The sequence below is a fragment of the Paramormyrops kingsleyae genome, chromosome 5 (genome assembly GCF_048594095.1).
Source record: "Paramormyrops kingsleyae isolate MSU_618 chromosome 5, PKINGS_0.4, whole genome shotgun sequence".
In the NCBI taxonomy this organism is placed as follows: domain Eukaryota; kingdom Metazoa; phylum Chordata; class Actinopteri; order Osteoglossiformes; family Mormyridae; genus Paramormyrops; species Paramormyrops kingsleyae.
Window position 1 is genome coordinate 13713290 of NC_132801.1, and position 23878 is coordinate 13737167.

A 23878-nucleotide genomic window follows, 5' to 3' on the forward strand; every position below is an offset into this window, starting at 1 on the left:
CACTTACTGTACTATGTGTATCTTTTGCTGGAGGAGTCACTGTGTAGCCAGAGCTCCCGCTTGGTATTATGTGATTAGCACACTTACTATGTGTATCTTTTGCTGGAGGAGTCACTGTGTAGCCAGAGCTCCCACATGGTATTATGTGATTAGCACACTTACTATGTGTATCTTTTGCTGGAGGAGTCACTGTGTAGCCAGAGCTCCTGCTTGGTATTATGTGATTAGCACACTTACTATGTGTATCTTTTGCTGGAGGAGTCACTGTGTAGCCAGAGCTCCCACATGGTATTATGTGATTAGCACACTTACTATGTGTATCTTTTGCTGGAGGAGTCACTGTGTAGCCAGAGCTCCCGCTTGGTATTATGTGATTAGCACACTTACTATGTGTATCTTTTGCTGGAGGAGTCACTGTGTAGCCAGAGCTCCCACATGGTATTATGTGATTAGCACACTTACTGTACTATGTGTATCTTTTGCTGGAGGAGTCACTGTGTAGCCAGAGCTCCCGCTTGGTATTATGTGATTAGCACACTTACTATGTGTATCTTTTGCTGGAGGAGTCACTGTGTAGCCAGAGCTCCCACATGGTATTATGTGATTAGCACACTTACTATGTGTATCTTTTGCTGGAGGAGTCACTGTGTAGCCAGAGCTCCCACATGGTATTATGTGATTAGCACACTTACTATGTGTATCTTTTGCTGGAGGAGTCACTGTGTAGCCAGAGCTCCTGCTTGGTATTATGTGATTAGCACACTTACTATGTGTATCTTTTGCTGGAGGAGTCACTGTGTAGCCAGAGCTCCCACATGGTATTATGTGATTAGCACACTTACTATGTGTATCTTTTGCTGGAGGAGTCACTGTGTAGCCAGAGCTCCCACATGGTATTATGTGATTAGCACACTTACTGTACTATGTGTATCTTTTGCTGGAGGAGTCACTGTGTAGCCAGAGCTCCCGCTTGGTATTATGTGATTAGCACACTTACTATGTGTATCTTTTGCTGGAGGAGTCACTGTGTAGCCAGAACTCCCGCATGGTATTATGTGATTAGCACACTTACTATGTGTATCTTTTGCTGGAGGGGTCACTGTGTAGCCAGAGCTCCCACATGGTATTATGTGATTAGCACACTTACTATGTGTATCTTTTGCTGGAGGAGTCACTGTGTAGCCAGAGCTCCCACATGGTATTATGTGATTAGCACACTTACTATGTGTATCTTTTGCTGGAGGAGTCACTGAGTAGCCCAAGCTTCTGCTTGGTATAATGTGATTAGCACACTTACTATGTGTATCTTTTGCTGGAAGAGTCACTGTGTAGCCAGAGCTCCCACAAGGTATTATGTGATTAGGACACTTACTATGTGTATATTTTGCTGGAGGAGTCACTGAGTAGCCCGAGCTCCTGCTTGGTATTATGTGATTAGCAGACTTATCTTCTGTAACTTCTGCTGGAGAATCACTCTTTGGTCAGAGCTCCCTAATCTTGTTGTGCAATTTCTGTATTTTTTTTGCTGGATATTTACTATTTTGTTTCTTTATGTTGTTGTTTGTGTACTATAATTGTTATGTTGTAAAGTTAATTGTCTTTACTCTAATTTGAATTGCAAGTGATGTTCATTACTCCTACACAGCAGAAGATATATATTTGCTGATTAATTGCAGATTGTCTGAAATTGCTATCTCTAGTGAATTCCAAGGTAATGGTGCTACCACAATCCCTGTCCAGGAGTAGTACACACTAAAGCATTCTTATAAGAACACTGGGAAATGCAGTGTAATAACTCTAGTTTAATGGCTAATTATTCTGGTTAACTGGAGGTGAGCAGCTACATGATCTTATACTGCATTAAACTGCCTTGCGACATACTGCAATTATGTCAGTCCCTGAGGAGAACTGTTCAAACACACTATTGGCTTACAGCCTCGGAGCTGAATCAATCAGACATACTGAAACTGCATCAGTATCTGAACTGAAGTGATCAAACATCCTGACAACTGCCTTGCAGCATCTCAATTGAATCATTCAGAGAAACTGAAATTGTGCCAATCCTACAGTTGAATTGCCAGAAAATGCTGACAATGTACCAATTTGTAGCTGCCCTGCAGTCCTTGAATCAAGATCAAGCCCTTGATCAACTAGATATCATAACTAAGGTGCTCTACAATTCTGAAATGGATGCCATTTGAAGTCAGATTTAATTTGGTTTCATTTGAAGTAGCGCTGATCCAGAACCTCATGATGAATGGCATTCAGCGCCTTCTGCTGCCCTGTTGGATTCCATGATTGGGCCAGTTTGTGGTTCCTTACACTTCAAATGCTGTTTCTTTAACATGAATTATTAAAAAAAGATTTGATGTTCAGATTATCTAAATAAAAATCAAACGTATAATGAGAAAAACACTCATTGTCATTTTCCACATTCAGTTCCACTGGGACACAAAGGCACGTCTTTGGAAGACTGCCTCACAAAACTCTCTTTCCAGGTCATCTAAGTGTCCTTGCCTCCCCGCAGCACTGTCCTTATTTAGGTCTTGAAAGCTTTGGAGACTACAAGCTTATGGTACACCTGGGACTAAATGCCCCCCAAGCCTCCAAGTGGCCCCCTTTGGCAGGGTCTGCAGTGCCACCCTGCCAAAGGTCACATACAGTATGTCATCATGTAGAGGGTTAAATAGCACATGCTACATTATGTATACGATGTACATCTAACTATTTAACATACTTCCATTAGCATTGTATTTGGTGTCAGCATCTCAAGACCTTACTTGGAGTGCTTCCTTATGGAATCGCAGACAAATCTTAATGTTGCAAAATATAGTGTCAAAATTCAAATTCCTGAATACTTAAACACTGGACTCCAATGGACTCCAATTATTATTTAGCAATAATAATGGCACTAAAAATCTAGATAAAGAGCTCTGTGACGTGCTTTTCTTTGAGACCAATATCCCCCCCACCAGCAGTTTCCCATGTGCCCAGCTGTCTCTGTGTTGGGCCATTCACCATTTTCTGGATCCAGCTCAAAGCGGCTGTTTTAGGAAGAACACCCTGATCGGAGGGGAGCTGCCTACAAGTGTGCCAATCAGCTCCAAGGCTGCACATGTCTGGTTGGCACAGCACCATCTTCAGGAGAGCTCTTTTAGCTCAACACATTTGGCCCTATCACACACCAGGCATAAAGCAGCTCCAGGTGCAACTCAAGTGTCTTTGCTAGCATGGGTCCCATGCAGTTGTCATTGTCCCATCCAGCGGCCACATCATTTAAACAGCAAATGTACTTGTGGAACTAACTAAAAAGTAACCACAAAGCAACACACTAGGACAAGAAGTAAAACTGGGATATAGACTGGGAGTTAACACAGAGTAGCAACAACAATGACTGACTGACGAACGGAGGGCAGGCACTTAAATCAACATGGATAACAAGGCTGACAAGGGGCAGGTGTAACAAAGTCAACAATCAGTATAGGCACAAGACAACAAGAAAAAGGTGGAATACACCACAATTAACAAGCACAGGAACTGTTACACCCCGGGAAAGCAAGGACCGGGGAAAAAGGAGCAGGCCTCGAAAAGTTGGGTAATCACAGGGTTTAATCAGGAAGGACACGATCGGGAGACAGCTATTCAACATAAGGTCAATGACAGGACTAGGGAAAGATGAACAGGGAAGCACTTAAATACACCAGACTAAATTAAACCACACTAGACACAGCAGGTAACATGGGGATTCCACACGTGGTTAACGAGGGGGTGTGGCACACAGGAGAAGCAGCATGACCGGGATGTGACAGGAACTAGGAAAAATTACCAAACACAGAGGCTTAGAAGACTAGGAAAGGACTAGGAACAAAAGTACAAGCAGAACAAAATAAAACAAGGCACAAGCAGGGTAAACCAAAACAGGGACACAAAGATAAACCATAACAGACACTAAGGAAAAACCATTTATAAATTACACAACTGAAACTCATGACTGGATGGGTACAGCCTCTGAGCCGCATGCTCAGCCTTTGAGTTATATGGTGGCCCAGGGAGCAGGGAAACATACTAGGGGCTGAAGGGCTACAAGACAGAGAGGGGGGGAAGCAGGATGACTGCTGACACCTGCTGGCCAAAAAGGGACAAGACACATGGGACAGGGTCAGATGGACACCGACTATGATAGAACGTTTGACTTTTAATCAGGCAAATTGTTCGTTTAGTATATGGTTTTAAAAGGTTTGCTTACATGAAGCATAAGGAGAACAAAACTACACTATAGTATATAAATATATATGTATAACCCAATTATGGGTTATGTAGCCTAATTGGGATAAAACAGTAGGCTAAATGTCGCATAGTAATCTCATTAACATTGGGTTGCTGTTGAAAAATATACAATCAAAATTTGGTAGCAATGTCTCTGCGCCGTTGTGCCAGTGAGCAAATGACCTCATAGAGATACATTGCCAATGTATTTTGAAGCATCGCAGAGTCATTGTACTTATGCAAGTGTGCTGCTTGGGTAGATATTTTAGTGTCGCTGCTGTAACAGTATGACACAATACAACTGTCAAATTTTTAGTTATCACTGTACCTAATATCACCCATTCATTGCACCACCATAAGGTAAAATGACGTTAAATCATAAACAGGAAATTAGGGGAATAGGCTGCATTTGTCCATTTTCACGCAAGACAAAAGTAACAAGTAACAAGCCCATTTCAATTTCAGTACTTTCAACTGTGTTATTTAATTTGAAAAGGTAATTAGTTACATTACTCGTTACCACCAAAAGTAGCAGAATTACTAACAACACTGGACATAATGGTTAACCATGATAGTTATCGGAATTAGCTAATCGTAATAATGACCAATGAAATGATGATGCCAGAAGATGAGGCCATGCTCACTGCTACCTCCTTCCATGTCTGCTTTACCTCAGGGAGCTTTGGTGGAATCCTGCTGTTGCTGTGGATGGTCTGCCAATACAAATCTGCCAAGGTGCAAGCACACCTGACTTTTAAAGGGAATGGGAGATCACACTCTGATTGGTTTATAGCACGTTATGCCTCATACTCACCCATAACTATTACAGTAAAAGCCTTTTGGACCATGCTTCTGCCACAGAGACTATTTTTCTTTTATTAAACTGGCAAAAGTGAGTTGGCCAAGCCCTAAATGAACTTGGACCATGTATTTCAGACCATGTGCTTCGGATCATTATAACAAGGTCCTTAGGAACCTTGTCAGAAGAAAAGGAAGAGTTCTTCAAGGTCATTGCATCATTTGCATCCTTACCACTCTCCATCTCAAAATTTAGCAGTCCTATCAGTGAGGCTGGGAGTGGAGATGTCTGTGTCTTCCAGTCACTCATGACCTCATTTTGTCCAGCAGATGAAAAATATTTTGTTTTGTCTAGAAAAAAAATGTGTGGATGCTAAAGAGTGTTTATAATAAGCAAAGGCCTAGTGTGTGGAGCTGTCAGCTTGCCTAATTGTGATAACCCACTGAGGGGGTCGGGTCACGGTTTAGAGGGTGGAAAACAAGACAAATTGGGAGATGGGTGTTAATTGCTGTTGATGTGGAGGTCACCCTCAAATTATAGTGATGCCATATTGAGTCTGTTTTTTTGGGGCTTGGACCAACAATGCCGTAACTTCAAAAGTTTTTAAATTTTATACCACTTGAGGATGCTGGGAGCTGCAGTCAACGTGGAAGTCCTCTGCGACTGAGCATACCCAGAACTGCTCCTGCCTTATTGACTTTTTAAGCAATCAGGCTCTTTGTTGAGTATTGTCACTGCTTGGCTTCAATCCCCAAGCCTCTGAGCCCTGTATCCATTTTGTCTTTCTGTTTCCGGCTTGTTGCATTGTTCTTGATTTCACTTCTAGTCTTTGCACTTTTCGTATCAGTGTTTATTCTTGACTCTAGGATTCTCATTACTCCTGGGCCCTGTTCATGAACCTGTCCTGCAAGCAGCTTCACCTGGGATTAATGGACCCACCTGGATCTGACCATTCAATACTTCTCCCAGATACTAATTTCTGGCTTCATTCTGCTCTTGAACTGAACCTATCTGAAGAGTCATCCTTCATATTGGTCTTGATTGTTGGTTGCTTGTCAACCAGTAGACAAGTCATTTGCATTTCAAAGTAAGTTACATTATGTGCATTTATACACATTTTTCTCCACTAGTGTATATACATTTACACACCATTCACCACCAATGTCTACAGTTAATCTGAACACAACGTAGTCATGAACCTTGCAATTAAGTGATGCACTTATCTTTAGAGTGGATAGAAAACTGTTCACTAACTGGACAGTAAACAATGCTGTCCTGGAATTTTTGTTTTTATTTAATGGGCACCACAATAAAAGATCAAACACATACATTTCAAAGCAAGGCGAATGAACATTTTCTCACACCAAATTCTGTCTATTTAATTTGTGTGACAAGTATGTCCACTGCCAGAAAAGAGAATGCTAAGAGACATTTCAAAACAATTCTCAAAAAGTAAGACTTCCGCCCCCCAGTGTAAAATGAAAAGAATGCAAAAGCAGAGATAGCTTTGGACTAAAGAGGACAACAGTTCTTTACATGAGGCCTCTCACATAATCTAACAGTGTGACTCCAACATGTTGATGAGCCACATTCTATTGCACACCCTTTGAGAATGTTGAGATGGTTAGGGAAGCTTACATCTGCAGCAAACTATAATTTAAAATACAAATATCCAATTACTGCAGCAATATAAGAATTGTCAATCATGAATCACAAGACATTTTGAAATGCAGATGGCCAGTCTGAACACTCAAACAGACTATGACTGTTTTATTTTTACTGCAATTCAATATATCCATAGAAGCAACACACAGCAGAATTTTTTTATAGCTTTATTCAAATGGTGTTTAAAAGTATGATAACGTAACTTAAAAGAAGCCCAGCATGCATTCAAAAGCAAGTTTTCCTTCCAAACTGGTTTCATGACCACGTATATCTTACCCCATTAATGAATTCCCCAAACACTTTCATAACTCACTGTCAGAAAGTTGAAGAATTCTCACCTTTCCTCAATTACCACTGCATTTTATACCACCAGAGGCTATGCTGCAAAATACTCAACATGAATGAGACTCCATGCAATTCCATGAAAATAGAAGATGCCAGAACGTTTTAGAGCACAGCAAAGCAAAGCAAAAAAATAAATATAAATAAAGATGAAATAAATGAATGTCTAGCTTCAAAAGATGCAAGTAAACACAAGCTGCTGTAAGATCTAAAGTGCCTTTTATACTTGCCATTTTATATTTGACAAGTGAAATAGCATATTTTAAATGACCAGTCCTACTTAAGAAAGCATGTTGTTGTTTTTTTTTCTCAGAAGAATATTGCAATTGGAATTAAATTAAAAACTTAATCATCAGACACCCCCTCATGCAAGTCATGCAGGGCATTGTTTGATATGATGATTAAATAAAAATACAAATAAATGATAATTAAAACCACCAGTGTTGCATTTTCAGTTTCCATTTTCAGAGGACTTACAAAATGACAATAATACACAGGATTATTAACTAAAATTAACTAAACCTTCACAAACATTGACTAAGGGTCACATATCTTCTGTACCAAATTTGAGTATCTTTACTAGAGAAAATGTGCATTGCATTATCTTACTATCTGAATTTTTGGAGAATCTTTATATTTCATATTTCACAAATAAATCATTAAACAAATGCATCTGATATCAGCAGGTGCTTGAACAGGGGGGAGTCGCCCAACCGACTTTTTGCTTGCCGGTGTGGTGAATTTTCACATTCGGGGGGGGGCTGTGGGGTTCCCCTTGGAAAACTTTGTATGATCGTTGGTTATCGATAATCTACACTCAGCACCTCGAAGGGGGGGGGGGGGGGGCACTTTCATTCTTGCAGGCAAAAGGGGCACATTGCATATAAACTTTATAATACATTAAACAGATGACATTTGACTGATTACATTACTAATATCAGTGTACTGTACTTGTAATGATTTCACCTTGCATTCCCTCTGTGCCCAGTTTTTCTCAAACTGAACTGTGAATTACCTCGAGGAGGAAGACTGTGCACATCACACCAGCTGTTGGTTGTGTCAAACCCCCACCCACCCAAACCAATCCCTTTTATCATCCTTTTCACTACCTTCACCTTGTGCTAGGTCGATCCCTCATTTCTAACGTGTTGCGTTTGAAAATTAATTGTACACTAACATTGTCACATCTAATTAGTCACGGTGCTGCAAGTCTCTCTCTGCCTTGTGCAGTTGGGCATTGATGCCAGCAAAAGATGACCTTTTTGGCTCTAAGTAAAATGGCCCTAGGCTGTGGGTGGAGGACAGACTGGAGGAATTGAACAGAAGTATTCTATAGTACTTATGAAGGAAGAGCATCTCTGACTGCAGAGGAATTTTGTATGTGTACACATTAAGGTTCACAGGGAACGTTCCGGGACCTTTAGCCAATGCTATGTGATGGTCCTCTAAAAGCTGGCAGAGAATGTTCTTACTGTATCATTAATGGAACGTTATTTTCATGTTTTACATTCTATTGAAAGTTCTGTCAAAGTCAGCAAGATAACATTATTATTTGAACATCCTTTTAATACAATTAATGTTGAAAGATATTGTTTTATAATAAAGTATTAGTTTATAAGAGTTCTAAATACTGTAGGTATACTGCCAACACCATCCAACCTTGAACCGATGACCATTGAGGTGCGAAGTGACAGTGTTACCTGCTGCTCTACCATGACCCTCCTTTGGTTTTGTTTTGTTAGTCTTGGTTGCAGTATTAGTTGCAGTTCTGGGAATATCAATGTGAACATTTCCATGCCTTAATTGTAACTTTTGGTAAATAATCCAAGAACAATAAGAATGGTGGCTCTGGGGTTAGTACTGCTGCCTCAGAAGGTTGGGAGTTCAAACCACACCTCTGTATGTGGAGTTTGCATGTTCTCCCCATGTAATGTGGGTTCTCCCTGGGTTCTCTGCGTTCTCTGTGCATGCATGGCCTTGGTGATGAGCTAGTGTCCTGCCCAGGCTGTACCCCAGCCTTGTGCCCTTTGTGGCTTGGGAGAAACTCCAGCCCTGATAGTGGGAAGAATATAGATGGATTAGGTTTCATCGCCATTCTAAATGTGACAGGAAACAAAGTAGAATTTATTGCAAAAGGAGAAGTCATTTCTTAACCCAGAAGAGGTCAGGGGCAAAGCATTTGACTTAAGTTAGGGGAATAAAACTTTGTGTGATATTTTTAAACCTCAGCATTTTCCGTCATATGCCAGAAAACCTGGTTTCATGCAATCAGAAAACCTAAAATTCAGTTAGCTTGTAAAAGGTCTAAAGGTCTTTAGCTGAAAGGTAGTTTCTGTGCCTTTGAGTTACTGCACAGATAAAAATTTGAATTCTGCAGTGGTATGCTCTTATTTAATATCTGCAATTAATCTTTCAACCTATTCCAAAGCATGTTATAGTCTTTTCCGCACACATATAAAGAACAACAGAGTAAGGCCTGAATTTTTTATCTTTTGTTATTTTTCTCGCACTCTTGATTATTTTAAATTTAACACAGTAACAGGACATCTCTTACTCCACATTTTATGCATTCACGCTTCACATTTTATATGAAAACCCTAAGGGATAAAATTGAATGATACATATAAGGAGAGGTTATGTCTTTTCTTAACAGGTCACATCACAACATTTTATTGACAAACATTTTCATGACTTCAACACCATCACTGAAAGACTGATAAAACTGATACTGTCAGGCCAAGTCGGACGAATGACTCAAGAGGCAGGCGTTTGGTGAAACAAAGGGGATTTTATTGAAATTAAATACGTTGGGACTGGAAGTAAACCGGATCGCAAGGGATCAAAACAAGAAGGGTGGACTGTAGACGGATACGGGTAGACAGGAGGACTAGCAAGGACAAGCCAAACGGGGACTTAAATACAAAGACTAATATGGGCAACAAGCATCAGGGGTGGCCCATCGGGACCAGTTGAGGGAGGAGACAGGAGGATCAGGCAGATGTGGTGGGCAGGACGTGACAGTACCCCGCTCCCCAAAGTGTGTCCTATGGGCATGAAAGACCAGTGGAGCGGCTCAAGATGAGTGGTAGCCCCTCTTGGGCTTGGCACTGGAGAAGGGGCTGGAGGCCTTACCAGGGCCGCCTGCTGGGGGTGTGGCAGTGGCCTCTCCCAGGCTGGGCTCTAGCCGAACTGGGTCATGTGAGATGAACTGTGGTGCAGGTTCAGCCACCTTTTTCCATTTCAGCTTCCTACGGCTGGAGACCCAGCAGGTGGAGTGGCAAGCTTTGGGAAGCCAGTGGACGAATCTGCGGCAAGCTTTGGGAAGCCAGTGGACGAATCTGCGGCAAGCTTCGGGGCTTCACACAGCAGAGAAGCAAGCAAAGCTGTGGGGAAGCGGCAAACCAGCCCACTCCAGAGACATGGGGCTCTGGAGGAATCAACACAAGCGTCTCATCTTCTTCGTCGTGGAGGTAAGCCCAGTATGACCTCCACACAGGTGGGGCAACCCACATGCTGTGAGCCTCTTTGGGGACCTCCTCCTCGAGCTCCCCCAGGTAGCTCTCGCTCAGCGGGTCGATTAGGGGATTGTCCACCAACCATCACTGCAAGGGAGGACTGAACACTGGGAGAAGGTCAGGCAAGGGGAAAGAATGCAGGTTGAAATGCGAAGCGAAAGATGGAGTCCGGTCATTCTGTCACGCCAAGCGGGACAAATGACTTGAGAGGCAGGCGAAACAAAAGTTTTATTGAACTGAAGCACTCGGGGATTGGAAATAAACCAGATCTGGGACTGGAAATAAAAAACCAGATCGCGAGGGAACGAGAAGGGTAGAATGGGGACAGACACGGGTGGACAGGAGGAGCTGCGTTAATGACCGGACAAGCAAGCACAAGACAAACAGGGACATAAATACAGAGAATAATGTGTAGCAACAAGCATCAGGCTCATCAGGAGCACGTGAGGGAGGAGACAGGAGGGTCCGGCAGACGTGGCAGGCAGGACGTGACAGATATGTGTAACTCTCAGATAATATACTTCTCTGTAATTTTGGAGCAATAGACTTGCACTGGCTGACTGTAAAAGACGCTGTTTACGTCCAAAGATACCTTGACATGTATACATTTTATCAAAAAGATAAGCTGAAATCATTGGCACAGATATTACCAGGCGTCAAGAATGAGAGACAAGATAATTACATACATGCACTCTGATTAGTTGTTTAAGCCATTTAAGAAGATAGTTAATGCTATGTTTTTTGAACCTATTACAATACAGGAAATTATTGTTCTGTTATTGTCCAGTTTGTGCAACAAGTCAAGTAGGTTTAATTGTCATTTCAGCCATATCCTCCTCAGACCCAAGGAAAAAAGTGTCCTTCAATTGTAGGTTATTTGTCTTTGGAGGAAATAAATCTTACAATTTAGATTTTTTCAAATTAATTTTTATTTTTAATTTCACAGCATGTCCTCTTTAGTGTACAACAGGAATAAATACGTTTCCTAACATCAGTGAAAAAATAGATGCAAAAATAAAATGTCCACTACAATGGACATAAAGGAATGGGTGGGGTCTCTGGAGGATATACACAATATACAGTGAAACTAAACATTATTCGTCCAGGACCAAGGTGTACAAAAAACAAAAGGACAGAAATAAAACTGGACTACACAGTGCAATTTACAGGATGCAACAACATATGGCGCAGTCTACAATAGTAACAGTAGTAACCATGCTGCTTTGAGTGGATATTGAATAAATAGTATTATTGTAGATAAAGTATTACAACCTATACTGTATTTTAGCTGCAGGACAGCAATAAATAGTAAATAAAAGTGCATAAATGCAAAGAGTAACAGCAGGATAGAGAGTGTGCAGTATATAATAAAAGGCATATGACATACAATTAGTGATTCATCTCTGGCTCAGGAGTCTGACGGCCTGAGGGAAGAAACTGTATCCCATCCTGGCAGTGAAGACTCGAATGCTACAGAACCTTTTGCCAGACGGGAGGGGGGAGAAGAGGGTGTTGGAGGGGTGTGTGGGGTTGTTCACAGTGCTGCTGGCTTTGTGGATGCAGTGTGACGCGTTAATGTCTCTGCAACAGAGGGGAGAGACGCCCCGATGATCTTATCCACTGTTCTTGCTATCCTCCATAGGGCCTTGATGCAGCTACACAGGGTACTCTCTATAGTCCCTCTGTAAAGCAGGGTGAGAATTGGGGGGGAGGTGCACTCTCAGGTATCCCAGGATCTAGTTGCAAAGGGCGTGTTCAGACCCAGTAGTTCCAGCTTTCCTGTCAAATACTGAGGAATGATTGCGCTGAATGCTGAACTGAAATCTATGAACAGCATTCTCATATATGTGTCCTTTTTGTCCAGGTGGGTGAGGGCCTGGTGGAGGGTGGTGGTGATAGCATCATCCATTGAGCGGTTGGGACGATATGCAAACTGCAGGAGGTCCAGTGAAGCTGTGATTTTATGTACCTCATGACGAGCCTCTCAAAGCATGATAATGTGTGTGAGTGCGACGGGACAGTAATCGTTGAGGCAGGACACTGGAGACTTCTTTGACACAGGACCGATGGTGGTGGTTTTGAAGCATGTTGGAATGGCAGTGGTGCTCAGAGAGATGTTGAAGATGTCTGTGAGGACATCTGCCAGCTGGGCTGCACATTCCCTGAGCACAAGACCGGGAATGTTGTTTGGCCGGCGAGCCTTCATGGGTTGACTCTGAGCAGAGTTCTCCTCACATCAGCCATCATATGTCTTCAGTGTCTTGGAAGTGGCTGTGGATTCTCTGAGCATGTGCAGACTTTGCTGCTCTGATGGCTCAGGACAGGTTGGCCCTTGCTGTTCTCTGGGCAGCCTTATCATGTGACCTGAATGCAATGTTTCAGGTTCTCAGCAGCACGCGCACCTCTGCAGTCATCCATGGATTCTGGATGGGGCGTGTGAGGATGGTCTTGGAGACAGTAACATCATCATTGCATCATTGTAGCTGTCACTGACTCCAGGCTGGTACAGCCACCGTAGGTTGCAGTTTCCCTAAACACGTCCCAGTCAGTGTATTCAAAACAGTCCTGAAGTGCAGTGATGGCTCCTAGGAGTCAGGTTGTCATCTGCTTCAGAACGTGCTTGGCACATCTGACCAGCGGTCTATATGCTGGGATCAGCATAACAGAGATGTGGTCTGAGTAGCCGAGGTGGGTGCGGGGCTCAGCACGGTACAAACCAGCAGTGTTTGTGTAAACGCAGTCCAGAACGTTCATCCCCCTCGTTACAACATTCAGCTACTGATGAAATATAGGGAGAGCTGACCTGAGATTTGTGTGACTGAAATCACCAGCTACAATAAGCAGTCCGTCTGGGTGTGCATTACAGAGCTCACTGATGGCTCCGTAAAGTTCTGCCAGTGCGTTGTTGGCATTAACGCTGGCCGGGATGTATTCCGCGACAGTGAGCACGGTAGTGAATTCACGTGGTAAATAAAATGGTCTGCATCTGACAGTCATAAATTCCAGCAGCGGTGAGCAGTAACTAGGGACCAGCATAGCATTCCTACAGCAGTCTGGGTTGATGTAGACACATAAGACCCCTCCTCAGGTGTTACCAGACAGAGCTTCGATTCTATCTGAATGGAACGTTAGCAAGCCATGTTGGGCAGTCCACTGGAGTTGGATAAAGTCCAGTTTATAATCCAGCGAGCTAACATTGGCGAGTTGGATGGACAGGATAGCTGGCCTGGAAGCGTTGGCTTTTAGCCTAGCATGCACCCCTGCCTCTTTCCGTGCTTCCGCTTCCTCGCACACCGCTTGTGATGTCCCCTCCTCCGGCCAGCAGCATCAGGAGGGCCTGGTCCCTGTAGCAATTGTTCCAGTACCCATGTGACTGTATGTTCGGTGCAAAAATCGACTAGAACCACACTTTAGCACCAAAGTTTTGGGCCTAGAGAGGCCGCTGCAACTTAACACCGCCATCTTGTTTGATATCCCCAATAAATCATCCAGTTCAGGAATATACAATGCTATAATGCTGAGCTATTGTGAAATATTATAAAAAGTAAAATGTAGCTATATTCGAAAAAAAACACCACAAAGTATAATACAGAGATTTCTAATCCATAATTTCCTGTGTTACAGAACCAGTGGTGTGAACTTCCTGTGTATTACAGAGCTAGGGGTATCAACTTCCTGTGTGTTACAGAGACAGTGGTGTAAACTTCCTGTGTGTTACAGAGCCAGTGGCGTCAACTTCCTGTGTGTTACAGTGCCAGTGGCGTCAACTTCCTGTGTGTTACAGAGCCAGTGGCATCAACTTCCTGTGTGTTACAGAGCCAGTGGCATCAACTTGCACTTGGAACAATTGTTTCAGAAATGTAGGGCGACCAGATAATCCATGTCAGGGAGGACACTCTGAGCTAGGACAGGATTTGTAAACTACCATTTCAATTAAAAGGACCTGGATTTCACTTGAGCACTGAGTTCTTACTGTGTGCTAATTGGTCAGTCTCCTATAATCGTACATGTGTCACTAGAAGAAGAGCTGAACTAATTAGCCGAGCACAGGAGCCTTTCAGTTTGAAATTAGTTTGTAAAACCCGAAGTAGCTCAAAGTGTCCTCCCTGACATGGATTATCTGGTCACCCTAAGAAATGTTTCATGACAAACTGAATCTTATACCCCTCAGCTATGCTCAAAAATTTCACAGAGAAGATTATACATTTTTGTAATAAATCAAAACAAATTCACACCGTCAATTTTTTTAAAATACTTCATGAGTTTTTATTGGCTGATGTGCATCAAACTGATCTTTTTACACTGTGTCAGTCTCAGGCTCTGGACGTTTCTTCAATTAGATCCAATCTTTATTACATTATCAACTCTTTCACCTTCCAGGTCCCCAATTTTGATATAAATGCTTTGTCCTTTAAATTACACACATATAAAATAGAAGTTAATAAATTTCAAAAATAGCCATAAATATCAGTGGGGGTAGGAACGGGCAGACCCACTCGGAGTCTGGGTCACTGTGGATGTCCGAGGCCTTCTGACCATCCAAGGCAGAGTTTGCTCATGTCTTTGACAATGCTTGGTTCAATCCACAATACACAGCTTGTTTTTCTTTCAACATTTGATGCCAGTAATTCCGCTTCCTGCAGATAGACTACACTATTTATTTCATTACAGCTTGAGGCTAAAGCTGTCAAATACAGATTGGTCTCTGTTCCTTTCCACTGATTTGAGGATCCGACGCTTCCCTTCTCTCCCAGGACCAACCTGCATTACATTTAAAAGATTAGAGAATCATCTCACAGACACTGTCCGGTGACTGTCCCAACTGATTAAATAGCGGCTATAAATGTTAACTTGTGTGATTGTTTTCAAATTGCTAAACATTCATTATCCCGTTGCAAGCGGCATTCTGGCTAATTACCCAAATGAAAATAACTGGAGCAATTTGCAAGGTCTAAGGAGTGATATTTTTACTTGTGCTGAGGTAATTTTCAACTCTGTTAGGCAGGCAGCTACCCTATGTCTCGCCTACATCAATAGATGTTTGGATTTAAGGGCAGGGTCGTCTTTTCAGCAATCTCCTCCTGAAGACGTACCTCACTTGCATCTCACTCACGTGTGAAATATCAATGGGACGACCATGAAGAGCACAGCGAAGGTGAAAGCTTGTTTTCCCCTCTGGCATTCTAACAGTCACCCTTCTCAATGCCCCCTTTCACGCACTGTGCACTGCGTGGGAATCGTCGTATCCATACAGCCATGAGTCCTACTCTTTGATTCTGGGACTAGAGAGTGAAACGGTTAATGTATCACCGAGTGCTTTGCAGGACCACAGAACTCATTTGCAGGCGTAAACAGTCCTTGTCTCCATTTACTGTTTTAGAGCCCAGGAGCACAAAATGAAATTTAAATAAAAAACTCCCATTCCATATTCTGGGCCATTTTCACATATGCAGAGTTTTACACAGTAGATAGAAAAGGGGCACTATAGAAAACAGGCATATCTTGCCAATATGTTATGTCATTGTGAGGATTTTAAAAACTTCAATAGTTCACAATGTCCTGAGAGGACGTTCAGGAAATACACTTTACATAATTGAAAATACCTAGTCCTACAGTTGCCAAGATGCCATTCTCCCATCATTCATCTTCATTGAAACCCAGAACAAACACTATTTTCTTTCAACTTTATCTTTTATGTCTGTAGCAAGTGTATCAGAAGGCATAATGAAAGGATATAATAACCACCCCAATACATCATCTTGGGCTTTTAAAACGCAGAACACAGGGAATTCTGATCTCACTTCACCTGTTTGTTCCTAATCTACTTGACCCATAAGTTTCGATTTTCCGTTTAGGAACTCTCAGTCGCTAGAATCACAGACATAAACTTTACAATTAGAGCTGAACATCACCGACCAAAAAGAGCATTACAAATTCTTGTGTTGACTTTCGTAATGCAACAATGTGATGACTAACCATGCAGAATAAATTCTAAAAATAGTCCATATGAGCAATTGGGAGACCCAGATTCACTGGGGTGGTGGTACACTGGTTAGCACTTTTACTTCATACATCTTAGACTAGGGTTCGAATCTCTGCCATGGCTCCCTGTGTGTGGAGTTTGCATGTTCTCCCTGTGTCATTGTGGGGTTTCCTCTGGGTTCCCCTACAATCCAAACACATGCTCAGGTGAGTTGATGTCACCAAACTGCCTGTAGGTGTGTGTGAGTGTGCCCTGTGATGGGGTGGTGCCCCATCCTGGCTTATGTCCTGCCTTGTACCCGTAGCTTGGGGTGGTGCCCCATCCTGGCTTATGTCCTGCCTTGTACCCGTAGCTTGGGGTGGTGCCCCATCCTGGCTTATGTCCTGCCTTGTACCCGTAGCTTGGGGTGGTGCCCCATCCTGGCTTATGTCCTGCCTTGTACCCGTAGCTTGGGGTGGTGCCCCATCCTGGCTTATGTCCTGCCTTGTACCCGTAGCTTCCATGATAAGCGCTTGATCCCTTGTGACCCTGAATATGACAAATAGCTTCAGAAAACAGATGAATAATTCATAACCAGCTAAGCATCTTTTCAAATCTTCAAGTCACAGTAAACTATACAGTCACAGTGAAACCTAAAGGCTACAACCCCAATACTAAAAAAGTTGGGACGTTGTGCAAATTGTAAATAACAACAGAATGCAATGATAGAAATCTCATAAACTCATATTTTATTCACAACATAGCATATCAAAGTGAGACATTGTCTGTTTCATGAAAAATATTGGCTCATTTTGAATTTCATGACAGAAATACGTCTCAAAAAAGTTGGGACGGGGGCAGTAGGAGGCTGGAAAAGTTAGTGATACAAAAACCCAACAACTGGAGGAACAATTTGCAAATAATTAGGTTAATTGGCAACAGGTCAGTAACATGATTGGGTATAAAAAGAGCATCTTAGAGTTGCACTGTCTCTCAGAAGTAAAGATGGGCAGAGGATCACCAATCCCCATAATACTGCATCGACAAATAGTGGAGCAATTTCAGAAAAAAGTTAATTAGTATAAAATTGCAAAGAGGTTGAAAATATCATCATCTGCAGTACATAATATAATCAAAAGATTCAGAGAATCTGGAGAAATCTCTGTGCGTAAGGGACAAGGCCAATAAACCATACCGGATGCTAGAGCTGGGCGATATGGCCTAAAAATAAAATCTCCGATTTTTTCACAAAAAATCCGATTTCCGATTTTAATCGATTTTCCCCTCCCCTACTCAAAATCAAACTACAGATGACAAAAATGGTTCAAAACAAGTTTTAACTTTATTGAGCATTTTTTACTTTAGGGTTAAAGTGCAATCTCACAAGCCATAAAAGATGCTTGTAAGCGAGATGGCAGACCACGCCATTGTAAACACTTTTAGAAACTTGTAAAAACTTTTAGAAAGCTTTCTCTATAGCTTATTTTCAAACTGTCAACAACACAATATGCCCTCAAACTTCTAAATAAAAGTAATAAGTAATATTGTAATAATAATAGAAAAAAAACACACAATTTTATCATGTCAGCTTGGTATTAAGTAAATACTTTATGCCATTGGGCTTGAAATAGTGCAAAAGAAAGCTTTTGAAAAATTGCCAGTGTTAAAAAAAATGAGGCACGTACTTCGGGTCTAAAACTTTTAGCATGTTAATGAATCCCAGCTTTTCCACAATATGTATGGGCACCATGTCTTTTGCACTATACATCGCGACAGCGTTTGCTATCGCCTTCCATCGTGCCCGATTCTTATCATATGGCACATAGTTAGAAAATGTGTCAGGGACGGTTGCTTGCTTAACTTTGTTTGTTGTGCTGGTGCTGCGGCTATTTTCATTTCGCTGGGAGTGGCACTTCTCCCACTCCGCTGCGTGCCTCTGCTTTACATGCTGGAATAAATTAGTCGCGCTGCTTCCTTTGGTTGCAACAGTTTTTAAAGTCTTTGCAACGAGGACTTGTTTGGTCTGTGTCCGACCTCGCAAAACCGAACCAATTCCATATTACAGATGTAGCAATACCTTTCTTGGGCACAAGCGCCAGCTTTTCCCCTGTCATTGCCATGTTGTTAGTGAATCTGCTACAGTGTTTGGGTGCGCCGCGCTAATTTACCCGTGAAGAATGGTGCGTCGCATTAGTTCCGCTTTTGGCGCTCTTGTGTAAAAAAAGTAATAAAATCGATTTTCATGAAAACTCATCGTCCTGAACGGTAAATTCGAATTAATCGATTAAATCGATTTATCGCCCAGCTCTTTGCCCCTGATCTTCGGGCCCTTAGGCAGCACTGCCTCACAAACAGGCATGATCCTGCAATGGAAATCACTAAATGGGCTCAGGAATATTTCCGGAAAACATTGTCAGTGAGCACAAATCGCTCTGCCATGCACAGATGCAAGTTAAAACTCTATCATTCAAAGAAGAAGCTGTATATGAACATGATCCAGAATCACCGACATCTTCTCCGGGCCAAAGCTCATTTAAAATGGACTGTGGCTACGTGGAAAACTGTTCTGTGGTCAGACGAATCTAAATTTTGAAATCTTTTTGGAAACCAGGGATGCCGTATCATCCGGACTAAAGAGGAGATCGAAGGACCACCCAGCGTGTTATCGGCGCTCAGTTCAAAAGCCAGCATCTCTGATGGTCTGGGGTTGCATTAGTACATATGGCATGGGCAGCTTGTATATCTGGAAACCATCAATGCTGTAAGGTATATCCAGGTTCTAGAGCAACATATGCTCCCATCCAGGTGACATCTCTTTCAGGGAAGCCCTTGCATTTTCCAACATGACAATGCCAAACCACACACTGCATCAATTACAACATAATGGTTTTTAATTTACAATTTGCACAATGTCCCAACTTTTTTGGAATTGTACATATGGAATTAAAAATGTAAGCACCTTTTTGAGTAATTGTATGCACCCATCACAATGAGAGCTGTAATAATGCTCAGATCAGTCATGTGCCAAATCATGCGCAAAACTCATTTTCCTTCACTTGAGATCCTGAGATGGAGGAGTCAATTAGATTAGATTAAAATATAATCAGCATTGCTATAGGATTTCCTTGATGGTTTCTTTGTTGTATAATGTTAAGATGTTACTGTTGAAACAACTGCCTTCTTTTTGCTTACTGCTTATATTGTCTAAAGATTAATTTGATTTGTCATGTCCAACCTTTAATGGAAGAAAAGATACAATTGGAAAATAAAACAATGATTTGCATAAAGATTAAAAATATATCCATTATACAGTATAATATGAATACAGTGTTTAAATTGCTGGGCTTATGATCAGGTTAGATCAAATATTTTTATATTGAGTGTTTAATACGTTCAGTAATTATTTGGTTTAAGAATATAAGAATGTTATGCATTTATGTATAATTACTTAAATGTAACAGTAGACAGGTTAATATTTGACCTTGGCTTGTTAGCCAAACATGTCAGCCTGATTTGCTCATAATAGTCCTAGTTGAAACTCCTCATTTCGAGTGTATTTGCAGTCGAACCCCATGTAATGCATCCATCACTAACCGGTTCACAATAAGCTTTTAAAAATCACTATATCTGGGCAGAATATCTCATGCGCATCCTTATGCATTATGTTGACTACAGGACAGTGTGTTCCACTGCTGATCATTCAAGCCGATGTTATTATTCTTTTTCAAAAATCCCTTAGTGCTCACCAGCTTTGTAAACATTAAACACCCTCAAAATGCTTGATTATCTAACTCTTTTTCCAAAGTAAACACAAGCACGGGAAAACGCATAAACAAACATATTTTATTGCATAAGTTAAACACTGAAAAATGAATTCAGCCACCCTACTGTAATATTAAAGACTGCAAAAACATTATTTAAAAATCAATTTAGTTCAGTTGCTACAACTCTTCAGCACATAATTCATAATCAGATATAGACATTTTTATCCTTGTACTAGTTCTGTAAAAACAAGCCTGACCCCATGCCATATAGTAAAAGAAACAAGAAACACAAAATCACAGGCCTAGTTAGGGAGGACTTTGACTAACAAGTGTACCCACTGAATCTGATTGACTGCGCATAATGTTGAAGTACAGCCTCTCCCCGTGTTACGGTGCTGTTACGTTCCGCTAAGCCTATCGTAAGGTGAAAATATCGTCAGGCGAAAATGCATTTTAATACAGTATACCTAACCTAACAAACATCACAGCCTAGCCTAGCCTACCTTCAACATACTTAGATTACACTTACATTAGCCTGCAGTTGTGTAAAATCATTAACCCAAAGCCTATTTTATAATAAAATGTTAAATGATGTAAATAAATAAAATGTATTGAATAATGTACTGAAAGTGAAAATCATTAACCCATCGTGATGACGAAATAGCGTAACACGGACTATGGTAACCCGGGGAGCATCTGTATTTGCGTTAAACGTGGACATGAAGCCGAGCCTCTGATTGCATCAGTGAGCTTCCTCTTCCCCATTCTGACGATGTTCGGGACCGATCTGTTTTGCGGCTGGTGATGTCATATTGCCAGTGAGCACAGCTTAATTATTCGTCACGCTGGTGTTCTGCATTCTGTGAGCATGTCCAAATAAGGTTGGTGAGGTTGTCTGTCTGACCCCCCCCCCCCCCCCCTCTTTCTGGACAATTAATTCAGAACCTCTTATAATCTCGTTTGCCAAGCCAACACTCTATGTGTCCGCAGATGGGGGATGTTTTTCAGACCATATTCTGTCAACTGCCAAAGTTTGCAACGTAGACCTGAAATGCCGGCAAAACAGATGTGAGGGTCTGGGGGGAACTAATTGCTGCCATAAATAATGCAGCTGTGTGCCAATAGCGCACGGGATGGAATGGAGATATCTCTTACTTGCTTCTTCATTACCATGAGACTCAGATACATGTATGGGCATATAAATGTGTGTCTGCGGATGCTGTGTGATAGATAGGGATGCACCTGTCTCCCTGTCCTAATGGAATTCAGCACAGGGGGTCGAGGGCCGTCGAGGTTCTCTGAAGTCTGCGGGGTCTGTGCCTCTGCTTTGGTGAGATGACTTTCCATTCCTAAAAAAGGGACAAGCCCAACAAATTAGTAAGTCACCAATTTTCTGTTACGCTTTATCATTTTATAATTATAACATGGGTCTCTAAATCCTTATGGTTATCTTAAATTATTGATTAGCACCCTTTGTGTGAATAAATATGTAATAATTATTATTGGATAATAATGCAATGTATAATTATATTAATCATTATTATAATATAATATTATGGTATATAGAGATCTAAAGAAAAAATTGGGCCCCAATTTGCCTTGTGAAATAAGTAACTTGAGATAAGTTATCTTTCATGTCTAAGTATATGATGAAGCACCACGCCATGTCATGTGGTTCTTTTTCTAAAAAGTATTTTATCCAGAATGCACAACATATAATAAACTTCCGCCTGTTACTCCAAGAGCAACACAAGCACTGTGTGGACAGGGATAAGTAACAAACTGTTCAAGTAGCAGATCCAAGTTTCCATGCTTTTGCGCCTGGAGATGGACCTGCAACACCTCAGCACGCACTGGCAGATTGAGGGACGGAGCCCAGTCGTGGGCATATTATCAGCACAGAAATTCTCCGGTTAGACACCTGGCTGAGTCAGCCCAGGCCAGCACCGCACCTTCTGTAACTCTGCAGACATCCTAACCTTTGCGTAACATCACAAGTCTTCTTTTCGAAAGTATAACGACGGTTACGGTTTCCCCAAAAGAAAAGATTATCTGGTTAACAGTGCTGCAGGTGTAACCCATAACTAACCAGTGTCCTGAACAACACAAAGTCTAAGAATGCAAGAATCAGGAACTTGATGTGGTAACATTCAGACTGAAGCCAGTCTTTGAATACATGCCCAGTAATGAATACACCCACATTCTGATATAGGACCTTTGTGTATGCGTGAATGTGTAATTTCAGGGTCAGATATGATGAATTTAAATTAAAAACAATTTCCCCATGGGGATCAATAAAGTATCAATTATTATAATTATTATTATGAAAGACCCTTTTAGTTCAGTGAAAAATATTAATTTATGCAAAGCCAACACCTACATACAATAGTGTCTAATAATCCATCTATCTTCAAATTATTTGTCCTCCAAAGGATCTTGGAGATATCTAATAATAAATTATATAAACAAATCAGTAAGCCTCAAATTAGACAATATTAGTTTCCTATTTCAAAATGAAAAATGTCAGAGCACCCGACTCTTCAAATATCAACAGTTAATTAACAATGCTTAAATATCGACAGGCCATTTGAAAGTAAAATAAAGATGCACCATATTAGTGCAACTCAGAGGTGAATATCCTTTTTGAAATGGTTTAAAATAACCATTTAACCAACTACAGCTGTGCCCTGCAGATTGCAGGCTTATTTACAGGGATGCCGCCATTTTGGTCTTTGACTCAAATGGCTTTACTAAATCAAAACCCATGTGTTTAGTTTAAATGCTGCTTAGATATGTGAACCATATTCAAGTTCTCTTAGTGTTTTTAGTGTTTATCCTCTGTGTGCTGTTTTCCTCCCACAGTCAAGAAACATGCAGGTTGGTGACGTGCCCGTAGCTTGTGGGTGTGTGCCCTGCGATGGACTGGCAGCCCATCCAGGATGTCTGCTGCCCTCTCTCCTGTGGTTCCTGGGACAATGTCCAGTAACTCTGTCACCCAGTACTGGGTAAGTGGTTACGAAAAATGCATGTGAAGTGCTTTAGGTTAAACTGTCAAATAATCAATTGTATGCAGAGGTACCAATGAGTAGGGAAATCACTCACTGTGTGCAGTTTAAAAGCTTCAATTGCTGCTCATGAACGAATCGTTTCTCCTGCGATTTGTAATTTCTGTGAATACAGACTTCCCCAGCTAGAAAAGAAATGTTATGTCTGTCTCCGTGTTCATTTCCCAGATTCTATGGCAAAATAGGGTACCGGTACACCCTGGACCGTATGCCAGTCCAACATAGGGCACACAGATACATACATTTGCTACATGCAATTTAGAGATGCCAAGTAGACTATGTGTTTGGACACAGAAAACTTACACGACATAGGAAAAACAAGCCAAATACACAGGATCCATACCCCCAACCCAGTAGATTAGGAAGCAACAAACAGAACCACTGAACCATGGAACCACCCTATAAAGTGATGCAAAATACCAATAGCATATCATTATAACTGCAAGGGCAAATCCATGAACTATACGTTCTCTGTTATTAAAATTTACTCCAGTAATAAA

At 41.5% G+C, this 23878-nt stretch overlaps 1 protein-coding gene across 2 annotated transcripts in view; it reads left to right on the top strand.

The window, feature by feature from the left end:
• LOC111848594 (uncharacterized) overlaps positions 1–23878 on the top strand; it is a 69273-nt gene that overhangs the window by 22403 nt on the left and 22992 nt on the right. The window contains exons 3-4 of one of the 2 annotated variants that reach the window (XM_023820752.2): positions 10317–10542; positions 23176–23318. In XM_023820752.2, the coding sequence (XP_023676520.1) occupies positions 10317–10542; positions 23176–23318 (369 nt within the window). Of the gene's footprint in view, positions 1–10316; positions 10543–11794; positions 21691–23175; positions 23319–23878 lie in introns of those variants that run through there. The other variant, XR_002839349.2, reaches the window with a different exon arrangement.